Here is a 12,976-nt window from a genome sequence, read left to right as displayed (position 1 = left end):
TATGCGATAGCAGATTGAACAAATATTTGACATTTAGGGGCAGATTCATTAAGGCTTTTAGAATTCTGACGTAAAAGGCTTCAATAATTTTAGCAAAATTTTTGAGCAAATCAGAAGTTGCAAAGAAAAAAAAAAAAGATTTGAGACTGACATTTTCATGCTATTTCCGGCCAGCTACGCCAATATGAAAGAAACGTGAGTGGGGCATGACGTGGCCAAGTCTGTCAGTCAAATTAATCATCATTATTATCCTTGACTGAAGTACATTTCTTCCGGAGACACCGGCACTTGTAAGATGCACCCGATTCATTACGTAGCGAGCAACTCCTAATGAATTAAGACACATTACTCTAGCAGCCCCGTTGCTTAAAACTGGCCTGTACAACGCCAGACTTAATGAATCGGGGCCCCAATGTTTGACGTACAGTGTGGATGAAAGAAACAGATCTGCTCAGGTATGTTTATGAAATCACTGGACCCCTGGATCTGAACGTTGGACATTTGGGCTATGTAGGGGAAGAGGTGCAGAACAAGTTATTGTCAAAATATTGGACCACATCAGAAAAATGCTAAACATTGGTTACTGGTAGTCCTACTTAGCTAGGCAGAAATCACATGCACCGACTGTGATTATACTGATAAAGAGAGATATGTCAAAAGGGGGATTCCCTAACAAGTTAAAAAAAAATGGGGACAATGGATTGATAGGCCTAACTTTGCTACAGAGGTGGACACAATATTTTAAAATGCATAGAAAATAGTGGGGAATATAAGAAAATTTTGTCCAAGTCTGCTGAATTGCAAAGGGAGAATAGAATTAGCTAACAAAACAAAGGTTGTGCCAGAGGAAAGAATAGAGGGGTAGGAATCATTTTTTTTTATGTTTACAGTGTATATCAGTAGAAAATAAGACCAGTTTCTAATATTGAAATGCAATAAGTAGGAATCAGCAAAACACATCTACCACTCAATTCTAGGCAGCCAGTAGAGTGTGGGAGCAGGAGGAGCAGTTGCCTTACTGGAGACAGCAACATTCTACAAATATTAAAGGGAACCTATGTGCAGAAATGCCATTTATCTGAACATTTAGTTTTAATCAATCACCAAATAGTGTTAAACCCATGCCAGGCAGCCTTACTGGAAGCACAGCTAGAGGGAGATCATGAACGGACATCCTCCCTATAGCTGCTCACTTTCAGTCATAGGGGTGGTGCAGAGAGCGGTTACACTTACTACTCACTATACAGGGAGGGGCAGCTGTGATCTATGATTGAAAACAAATGGCTACAGGAAAGATGCAAGGTAGTTTTCCCCCTGTAGCCAGGCTTACAGTGAGACATGCATGATTTTAATACCATTTACTCACAGATTAGCCCCCTAAATTTGCAGGTAAATATCGTTTCTTCATTACATGACAAGTTCCCTTTAAGCTTCATTTATCAACACCGTCTAAGGTTAAAAAGGTGCTCTGATAATGTGATCAAAATGGCATCAGACACATATTAGAAGCCTGTAACCCATCCCAATCATGGGTCAGAATGCATTGCAGTTCGAAAAAACACCCCTCAAAACCTGCATCTTGATTGTCAAAGCCTCATCATGAGCAAACATGCTTCACTTAGCCACAGAGCAGGATTGTAAAAAGGACAAAAAAAAAAAGAGGTAGAATGGGCTTTTCTTCTCCTGCTTCAATCCCCCTCAGCGCTCAGCCTGTCACCGTGCCCTGCTGTACAGCTTAGATTTACTCAGCAATCAGAATCAGACTGCAGAGAAGTTGTTTTTTTCCCTCCTACTACAGCCCTGCTCCATGGCTGAGTGAGCAGACCACTTATGTTTGTTCACAATTCTCACAATCTGGATGTTTTTTTGAGACACGTGATAAGAGGTGTTTCTTCAGGCTGCACCAGTCCTGACAGTTGCAGCTTGCTTGAAATATGCGATGGTGGTCATTTTAATCTATTCTCCCAGCACTCCTCTCTTTAAGTTTACATTTCTATTTGCACATTCCATTTGTTCCATTTAAAGAAATTCATGTAAAAACGGATATGAAACATTACTAATACCAACTGAAGCAGAAGGACCCCATTAATTAGGAGATGGGTCTGGGTTCTGTTTTGTGTCTGTTTTCAGGACAGAAGAAAAAAAACACATTGTTTTTAGAACAGAAGAATAAAGTTCTGAACAGACACAAAATGGAATCCAGAAAAAACACATTATAATCAAAGGTGCCACTTTGCATCAGTTATACAACTGATCTGTTTAGCAGAGTAGTTCTGTAGGTCTGAATCTCTAAATGTAACAAACAAACTGAACGTGTATTAAACAGGCATGTGAACAGAGCCAAAAAGAAAATGTCCTTGTTGACAGCAACCAATCACAACAGAGCTTCAACTTCTAAGAAATGAAAATGGAGCTCCGTTGGTTCTTTCCCAGACACTTGATAAATAAGGCTCATTGTTCATTCCTGAGAAAACGTTTCCTTAAAAGCATTTTTATTAGTCATTCATCTAATGATGAACATGTGAAACTAAGATACAGCAAGGATCCTGCTAAACGTACACACTATTACTAGAAGGAAAACAAACCTTTCTTCCCACGTAAACTGGAATCCCTATGACCATGGCAGGAATGGCAATACCAGCAATCAGGGATATGCCAACTGGAGCACCAATCAAAGTTCCCAATTGCCAAATAATTTTCTTCTTCCTGCTCCATGGCTTTTTACCCCAAAATGTACAACCTGAGGGGCTGTAAGAGAATAATTTCAATGAGATTTTAATGCCATCAATAAAAATTAAGCTTCTAAGAACTTCAGAAGTGAAAAGGATTACCTGAGGTAGTGTAGATCAGAGATCTCCTTCATACAGAGCCAGCAGAACTCACAACCACAAACTGCACAGGTCATATGATTACAGCTCCCATCATTCATCTTGATGATGTAAGCACTACATCGAGGGCATGATTTCATGTCATCGGCTGGGAAAAGACAATATTTGGCAGTTTGTCGTAAGGTCAGAATAGAAGATTCCAACATAACCTCTAGCTTTATATGTTGCTATAAACTTCACATAGTGCCTAAACAATATATGCCAGATAGATCAGAGAAATACATACCTGAACCAGATTCCTGACCATAGCTGATCCCAGATGGGTGCTTCCTGCGCACCCCAAATGAAGGCGCCCGCTGCTGGCGTGCCATGTCACAGGTTTGATTTGGGTGCCACACATGTTTGCAGTGATAACAAAATTCTGTTTGGCAACCTTCTCTCTCACAAACCAGTCTGGGGCAGCTGGCACAGCCATAGGCAATAACTGCATACCTGAAACAACACAATAGATGGAGGTTACGGACACCACTCGCTTATAACACCCGTGCCTCAGATCGCAATAGGCCAACAATGAGCTATGCGCTCCCCACATCCACGCCACCCTTTTCACTGCCACCACTGGCCTGGTCGAATGGCGAGCAAGACGCTTGCACTGGCAACACACTGATCAATAAGCACACCCAGCTCTCCCAAGTTCCTGAATGGGCTACTACAAGGATATATAACCAAGCCATCTTCTCTTTGTGATTGTGAGTATGTTAGAGCAAAAAGGGACAAAATTACTACATCTTTGACTTAAAATACAAAAAAGTACAGTGCTTAAAAAAAAAAAAAATAATATAGCCAATATAGATATGTCTTCTGAACTGAATCCGTGAAAGTTTATGGACCGCGAGAAATAGTAGATCTGCAATACTTGTTGCTTCTCCTGGGGTATGACATGGATATTCCATAGATGACATATTATAAAGGGTCTCACCAGACCCCTCGCTCTTTACTCTGCTGAGGTAAAAGGGGGACGGCTGATTCTAAACCAGTTTTAGCCCTCATTTCTGGTCTGGGTCATATTTCCCTCAGGAACCTTGTAGAGAAACAATATGGCCTTCATCTTAATAAACATCCTTGAAGCATTCTACATACCACACATGAATAGGATATATCCATAATTCAGGGAGATATTTCGTTCCTGTGGGTTGCCAGCTACTAAAACTTTTGTACTTTCACCCACAGATGAGAATATGCTTCCCGATCATTGATATATCTATGTATTATGTAAAAGTAGAATTGTAATAAAAAAAAAAACTATTGTTTTACCTTGTCCTGTCTACATACAGACAGACCTACACAAGGTGAAAACATTGACGCCCCAGCATACCTATGTGCCAGTGGAGACAAAGGGACACATCTGCTGGCCAGTCGGTTGTGCAACATTGACAGTGTGTATACAGAGTAATTAACCTGCTTCAATTATCTGTTGACACTGGGGGTGGAGGGTGCAGGCATTGATCCAATGCCCCCAGCCTTTGATCTGTATAACTCCACTTATGACAATGGTCATGAAAACAGTACTGCTTTGCATGCCCTCTCTCTACTGCCATCATTTTGTCTTAAAAGGGAACCTGTCATGTCCTATCTACTATCTACACTGCCCCCATTGCTTTGTAAGGCTGTGTGCCCACTAAGCGTTTAAGCGTTTCCGCAGCGGCAATTCCGCTGCAGAAACGCTTAAAAAACGCTTGGTAGAAGGTCTGCTATGTTCCCCAATAATCCGTATGTGCTGTGCACATGCTGCGGAAATTTAAGCTGCGGATTATCATTGCGGAAAAAAATGCAGCACTACCAATTATTTTGCAGAAGCGCGGAGCCATTGACTTGCATTGGACCACATCTCATCCGCATCACTGCATCTGTACATGCGGATTCCATGCGTTTCAATGTGCGGATGGTACCCGGGTTTGGAGAAGAGGAGACTCTCCTCCGGACCCCGGGTACCATAGAACCTGTAAAAAAAATATTATATTATATTATATTATATTATATTATGCGGTGACGTCATTTAGTCATGTGACAGGTCAAGCGACCGCTGACGTCGGAAGGTCCTTTAGTCTACCGCAAGCTGCCGGCAAGCCTGGACAAGGACACCGGGGGCCATCAGTAGGTAAGTATAATATTTATCTTTTACCATTCTCTCAGGCCACACTATATAAATCCATGCCGGTTGCATGGATTTATATAGTGTGACCAAGTTGTCAAGCACTTTCCAAGTGATGCTAAAATCGTTTGGAAAGAACTTGACAACTCGCATGCGGAAATGCATGTGAAGAACGCTTCACATCCGCTTGTCCCTGGCAGGAAAAACGCATGTACAATCCGCATGCGTTTTTTCTGGCAAGGAGATGCAGAAACGCTCAGGAAAAATCCTGAGCATTTCTGCATCGTGGGCACATAGCCTTAGTGATGCGGTCACAAGATACATTGACTGCGCACAAATCGGGAGCCACAGATGACGGCGTGTGCGCAGTGAAGCTGGTAATCACACAGCATCAGCCTGACGTGTGCAAATGCGCATGCGCCCCTCAAACCTAGCGCTTGCCAGGAGCAGTATTCAGATGTCATGGGCGGCTCCAGCACTAACTGAATTCGACACCCGTCCATGACTGAATCTGAGAATCACACCCCTATGACTGAATATTAGCAGGTATATAAAATGTTAGAAAAGCATTAGGATACCACCAATTTTCATGAAAACAGCTCGTTAGTGATGCACATTGCATCACTAACAACGCTATGGGGGCAGTGTACAGTACATGTCACGTCCTAGTTGCTAGGTTCCCTTTAACTAAAGGGTTATTGCCACAATATCAATCATAGCTCAGTGAGATATTAGTCTCAACTAAATTAAGTTAAGTTATCAAATGCAATCAATTTCCAAAAGTGCTCGCTGCTCCAGATATTGCCCCCTGCTGACACTCATGTTAGGATCTTGCAGGCCTGGTTGCCCATGGATATGACAGGTCACATGTTCAGTAGACGGCTGCTATTCTACAGTGGGTTTGGAGGAGCAGGTGGTTGTGAGAAATGTAGTTACAATGATCACATGGGCAGCAATGAAGGACCACCCACTGAGCAGAGGAACACAATTATAGAGGAGATGGATACAGAAAGTTATAAGAAATTAGTTAGTGAGGATCTGAGGGCATGGCGAGGTTAAATTAAAAGAGGATATGAGACTTCAGGGAGCTTGAAGAAATAATAAATTCTGGCATAACCTCTTAACAACTTCAATCTTTATTTCTAGCCTCTCGTAATAAACAATGTTCAAGATATCAAAGGCAATATGTATGTGATCACCACTTCTACACTTGTAATAGAAATCCTCCCACTGGTGCCTCCCCAGTGAATGGTCTCCGAGCTCCGCCGTTTGCCAAGAGGCATTCTATATCCGCCCAGTCCACTGCTTAGCAACACAGGATGCTCCTGTGTAGTTACAGGGAGATGAAGTACCGGAGGGGTCTATTTAAGAGGAGAGGACGATGGCGGCTAAAACCAAGCCTTCGATCTTTTTTTATGTACCAACAGTCAGTTGATCTCTGCAAGAGCGCTGGGCACCACTAACAGAGAAGCACAAGACACCACTTTTCCCCATCCGCTGACAGCAACTGGCACAGACCTGTCACTCACTGCAAGTGACCTAGTGATTCAATTTGGTTTTACTGTTAAATTTATTTTTAAACACGATAACTTCCTTTTGTCTCAGGATATAACACACGCACGTTAGCCTTGTAATTCTGCTTCTACTGAAAACATAACTCCTGTAAACTCTTCCTAAAAGAACAGATTGCATTCATTAGTAAAGGTATTGACAACAATATATTTCAGACAGCAACATGAGTGCACTCATAGTTTTTGACAACAGTTATGTGTCAGAAATAAGGGTCTAGCTACCTAAATTGTTTATAGAGGACCTGTCACCTACTCAAAAATGGCCAGTTTGTATTCGTTCAATTCCCACTGCTCCCCTGAGTATTCCATACAGTGCCAGAGATATGGGTCTTCAGTTAGTGCTAATTGTTATGCTGTTTACAGCATTGCTCACAGGGTATTCATGCAACGCAGCCTAAAGACATGCCCCCAAGGAATCCAGCAAGCCACAGCCCCTTGGTAAAAGCCATAAAAGTTAGCACTAAATACAGGCCAATATCTCTGGAACCATATGACAGATGGAAAAAAATATAAAACTGGAGTAATCAGGAAAGCAACAGAAATGAAACGAGAGCACAAATTGGCCACAGGTCATCTGTAAACACATTTCACTGGGATGAGTCAAAAATTATTCGAGTGCAGTTACTCTTTAAGGACTTGTTCACATGTAGCATATTTAACGCAATTTTTCCACATGTATTTGCATTTATAAAAACGCTGCATTTTAGAGCAGTGCTGGCAGTAAAATAAATGAGATAATGGGTAAAATCTCATGCCCATGTAGCATATTTTTTTTTCAAAACGCATTCTGCTTTGATTTCTTTCAGCATATTTGCTACATTATTTACACTTTGAGATCAATGGGGTCTTTAAAAAAAATGCAATAAAAACAGTTGAAAGTTTACATGCATTTTTCATGCTTTTTTGCCCTTAACCCCTTAGTGACCAGACCAAATTTTTTTTTTTTTTTTTTTTTAAATCTGACCAGTGTCACTATGTAGTAACTCTGGAACGCTTCAACATATCCCATTGATTTTAAGACTGTTTTTTGTGACACATGATACTTTGTAATAATGGTAAATTTAGGTTGATATATTTTGCGTTTATAAAAATATCAGAAATTTGACAAAAATGTTTTAAAAGTTGCAATTTTCAAGCTTTGAATGACTGTCCCTTTAATCCCAATAGTCATACCACTCAAAACATGAATGAATAACATTTCCCTCATGTCTGCCTTAAAACAACACTTTACAAATGGTGCTGATGCATTTTGTTAGCATTTTAGAAGGTTTAAAAATGTAGCAGTAATTTCTCATATTTTCAAGGAAATTTACAAAACTTTTTATAGGGACCTGTTTAGTTTTGAAGTGACTTTCGGGGTCCTACATGTTGGAAACCGCCCAAAAGTCATAACATTTTAAAAATTGCACTCTCAACGTATTTAAAATAGCTTTCAGGTAGTTCATTAACCCTTCTGGTTCTTTTCAGGAATGGAAAGTGGCATGAAAAAGTTTATTTTTACCACCTACATTTTGATAACCTCTGAACAGGTCACTATAGCCGGCAGACTCTACGGCCGTTATTTGGCCATTACCTGCCATGGCAAACAGGACCACACAATCAAGATCTCAGGGTGCCGATGAGGTTAAAGAGGGAGCCCCCCCCAAACTCTGTTGACTATTTAGATTCTGTATTTAGATTCTGTAGTCACCAATGACAGCAGAATCTACAGGGTTAAACGTCCATGGTCGGTGCCAACACTGATTGTGGTTGATGCAGCAAGTTGTCAGCTATAACGTACAGGTGACAGTTACAGGATTGTCTCCTGTTGGGGAGCCCTAGTCTCTTATATCGCAGGTCAGTAAAAAGATGTCTATTGGTCACTAAACTTTTTCTTTTTTTTAACACATAGGATATTGCATTATCCAAAAGGTGGGAGAGTGACATGACACTGACGAAAAAAAAAAATAAAAAAAATACTTGGACAAAAAAAAAAAAAACGCACGCAAGTGTATGCATCGATTTTCCTGCAATCCTCTGTTTTACAATGGGGAAAAAAAACATTTTTTGTGAGTGGAAAAAGCAGGTTGCGGCCAGAGAACCGCAGCAGAAATTACATGCATTTTTTAAATGCGTTTTGATTAGAATTTTGCGCTTTTAATGGCTAAGCCATTCGGCTCTCAATGCGGGAACGCACCACAGGTTGAAAACTTCACCATGTGAATGAGATTTTACAAATCTCATTCATTTTGCTGTACTGTGAAATGATGCATTCCCCCTGCACAAAAAAAAAGTGGTTAAAAAACACAAACATCAAAAACGCTATGTGTGAACCTAAAGGGGTTTTCTATGTAGAATTCATTGTTGTAGATGGGCTTACTCTAGACCAAAATAATAAATGAAGATTGTAATCACGTTCCTCCGATTAAGAAATGCCTCTGAGCTGTGGCTCCCGCCTTTGTTAGCAATGGCAAGTCAAAATAATGTAAATCACCACTGAAACCAATCCCAGAATTGGCAAGTGATGTCAAGGCAAACAACATAAGCTGCTGAGCCCAGTGATTCGCTGCAGAGGTCAGGAGTGCTGTAGCTTGTCAACAATGAGAGCAGCAGGAAATACTCCATACTGTATTGAGGGGAGAGGCAAGCAGCAACTCAGTTTAATGTTTTCTCCTAGCACATTGGTATACAATAATTACCCATGGAACGGCAAAGAGCCTCACTGGCTGTTGTAACTTGATCCAAGCAGATCTGTCTGGGCAGACCAAAGGGGAGGGAGAGCATAAAGCAGGCTTTACTCACCACATAGCTGCTAGAAAGTGTGAATTTGTGTAACGTGTGTGAGCAACTTTAAACAAATACTACAGATCTGTGCAGAATGGAGTGGCACTTTTTAGAAAAGACACAACTATGTAGCATTAGACTACGTTATTGCATACAGCTCAAAAAAAACAAAATAGCAGCCCCATGAAGGAGAGATACTTTTAACCGCCTTCACATTAGGACCTATATACAGCATATGTTTAATATATTTATATAGGGCTTCGTATCAGCTGAATCTTTGCTGCGGGTGAAGAAAAGCTGAGCTACAGCCCTGACTAATAACCCAAATACAGCGCTGTGCCAAACTGTCCCTGTACAAGTAGGTGAAGGCCAAAAACCAAAATGTTTTTGGATCTACTGTAGCTCATAGATGGTAGTGTTCTCACAATAAGGACTTTGTTAGCTAGTCTGAGACATGGCACAACCCCACCTATGTCTATAGTGATCTGACTAAAGCTTCATCAGGCAGGACTGAGGTCAGCTTTTATCTTAGCATCCTTTAATGCACGCACCACGATCAGCCTGACCCACCACCACCACCACGCACACCTGGCCGCCATCACCACCGTCATCAGGTACATCCGGCAGGACCGCCGCCATCACCACCACCATCGGGCACATCCGGCAGGACCGCCGCCATCACCACCACCATCGGGCACATCCGGCAGGCACGCCGCCATCACTATCGGGTACATCCGGCAGGCACGCCGCCATCACTATCGGGTACATCCGGCAGGCACGCCGCCATCACTATCGGGTACATCCGGCAGGACCGCCGCCATCACTATCGGGTACATCCGGCAGGACCGCCGCCATCACTATCGGGTACATCCGGCAGGACCGCCGCCATCACTATCGGGTACATCCGGCAGGAGCGCCCCCATCACTATCGGGTACATCCGGCAGGAGCGCCCCCATCACTATCGGGTACATCCGGCAGGACCGCCCCCATCACTATCGGGTACATCCGGCAGGACCGCCCCCATCACTATCGGGTACATCCGGCAGGACCACCCCCATCACTATCGGGTACATCCGGCAGGACCACCCCCATCACTATCGGGTACATCCGGCAGAACCACCCCCATCACTATCGGGTACATCCGGCAGGACCACCCCCATCACTATCAGGTACATCCGGCAGGACCACCCCCATCACTATCAGGTACATCCGGCAGGACCACCCCCATCACTATCAGGTACATCCGGCAGGACCACCCCCATCACTATCAGGTACATCCGGCAGGACCACCCCCATCACTATCAGGTACATCCGGCAGGACCACCCCCATCACTATCAGGTACATCCGGCAGGACCACCCCCATCACTATCAGGTACATCCGGCAGGACCACCCCCATCACTATCAGGTACATCCGGCAGGACCACCCCCATCACTATCAGGTACATCCGGCAGGACCACCCCCATCACTATCAGGTACATCCGGCAGGACCACCCCCATCACTATCAGGTACATCCGGCAGGACCACCCCCATCACTATCAGGTACATCCGGCAGGACCACCCCCATCACAATCAGGTACATCCAGCAGGACCACCCCCATCACTATCAGGTACATCCAGCAGGACCACCCCCACCATCACACACATCCAGCAGGACCACCCCCACCACAATGCAGGCTCACCCACAGTCGGGGGCAGGACACCACCTGCAGTCCGGGTCAGCCGCCAGGCAGCGGCGCAGCAGGAACTCCTCGTACTTGCGGGTGAGCTGGGGGTCCCGCAGGATGGCCCGCACATGCTGGGGGCTGAGCCGCTCCGCGCACTCCGGGCACCGCAGGTTCACCCGGCTCTCGGTAATCTCTATGCGAAGATATTGCCGCAAACAGCGCAGGCAGGAGCGATGCCGGCAGCTGAGTAACTCGGGCAGCTCCTCGGGGGGCTGACGCACCAGACATAACGGGCACTCGAGGAGCGAGTCCTGGCCTCCTGGAGAAGACGGGGGCTGGGGAGGACAGGCCGGCACCGCCGGTGGAGGAGGTGGAGACGGGGGTGGAGAGGGGACCGAAGGCTCTGGAACTGCTCGAGTCCGTCCGGGGAACACATTGGGCAAAGACAAGAGAAGCCGGCGGCGCCGGGCCCCGGGGCAGGGGGGAGGCTCCGCGGAGCCCTCTGTCATGGTACGAGCACCGAGGGCTACAAACCAGGAAGTGATCAGAGTCCGGGTGTGGACTGCGCCTGCGCGCCCTGCGCGATATAAGAGCCATGCGCGAATGGAAGTGGCGGAGAGAAATACGTGCTGTCATATGGAGACTCTAAACCACGCCTTACTACGGTCACGGAGCAGGCGCAGAAACCTAAAGTGCCTTATCAGCTTACTGGCGGATGTGTATGTTTGTATAAAGTGATATGATATCATGGAGGGAGGGATATAGGAGTGCTGAGTCTGCTGACCCGTTAGTTGCTTCCGTGCAGTGTAGTATAAAACAAGAAATTATTACTAGACACATCAGTAGCTTAGTAATGTGATGCATAATATCATGGGCAGATTACATTTTAAGAAACACTCGTGGAAAATCTGATTAAATGGGACTGATTAATGCTTATTTATCAGCAATGCAAATTTAAAGGGGCTTTCCCCCAAAAAATCATTTAAACTTCAGGCTGCTGAGGTTAAAAATAAGAAAGTCAGCTATACTCATTGCTCTTGCTCTGCCTCCCTGCTGCTTTGTTGTGAATCTGCAGCAGTGGCTGTAACACGGGTACTTTAGATGCAGTGACACAGGAACACAGAGCAGCCAATACAGGGTTAATAAACAGGGGAGGTTTATGATAACAGGGTCAATCTCCACTCAGGGAGTAACAGGGGAAAATATGGCGAAAAACAAGGGAAGTAGCAGGTAAAAGGCTATAACTGACAGTTCACAGTTTAACTAGATGTAGCAGGGTCGAACCGGTTGTAATTGACAGTTTTTACACTTAGCTGACTCTTTTCCTCCACAAGTCAGTTGCCAGCTGATGCCGGTATTGCTTTCTTCAGGCTTCCCCGCCCAAACAATGCTCCGTCTTCAGGCGGCAGCGGGCGGTCTCCGGTTTTACCCGCTGACCCCCTAGTCCATAACACGGCACCTCACGTGCTCAGCTCCACGGAACCTGCGTCTATTCTGCCTCTAGTCGGCTTGACTCCTCCAGTCCACTGCACTCAGATCTTGCTCCAAGTACTGGAGCCAGGAGCCTGGACCCTCTCACACTGCTCTCCTGAGCGGGACTCTCCTGCCGCTTTCCCGCGCATAAGTCCTCGTCTCCCCCTCTGTCTAGCCACGCCACCAGTTTCCCGGTCACCTGACCTCCCAGCTCTCACTCTGGACACGCCCCCAGCTTCCCAGTCACCTGACTCCTGTGCTCGCAGTCTGTCTCCCCCCTGCAACCAGAGGTACGGCCCTGGCAGTTCGGATCCCTTGTTCTGAAAGTACTTACACCCCGGTCTTCCCTCTTACAACCCCGCTCTCTTTTAACTTGCCATTCCATGGACGAGAGTTCCTTCACCAAGCGGTCACATTCTTGGACTTCCTGGACGATATGGTGCCATATGAATTGATCTTGTTCGTAACGGTGAGGAGGCACTCCTGCTGTTGTCCGTTCTGACCGGCGTAACTCAGTTTG

The 12,976-nt window shown here is 44.9% G+C and overlaps 1 protein-coding gene across 1 annotated transcript in view; it reads right to left on the bottom strand.

The window, feature by feature from the left end:
• RNF19B (ring finger protein 19B) overlaps positions 1–11,574 on the bottom strand; it is a 34,939-nt gene extending 23,365 nt beyond the window's left edge. The window contains exons 1-4 of the mRNA XM_073665651.1: positions 10,999–11,574; positions 3,115–3,320; positions 2,832–2,976; positions 2,586–2,748 (exon numbers count right to left, since the gene is read on the bottom strand). Of these exons, the coding sequence (XP_073521752.1) occupies positions 2,586–2,748; positions 2,832–2,976; positions 3,115–3,320; positions 10,999–11,492 (1,008 nt within the window). The 5' untranslated portion in view covers positions 11,493–11,574. The remainder of the gene's footprint in view (positions 1–2,585; positions 2,749–2,831; positions 2,977–3,114; positions 3,321–10,998) is intronic.
• Positions 11,575–12,976: the final 1,402 nt, after the last annotated feature.

This window comes from Phyllobates terribilis, unplaced genomic scaffold (genome assembly GCF_046119375.1).
Source record: "Phyllobates terribilis strain yellow unplaced genomic scaffold, ASM4611937v1 Scaffold_2__4_contigs__length_985480577, whole genome shotgun sequence".
NCBI lineage: Eukaryota > Metazoa > Chordata > Amphibia > Anura > Dendrobatidae > Phyllobates > Phyllobates terribilis.
The sequence above is the reverse complement of the archived record's forward strand: the minus strand, read 5'-3'. Positions and strand labels throughout refer to the sequence as shown.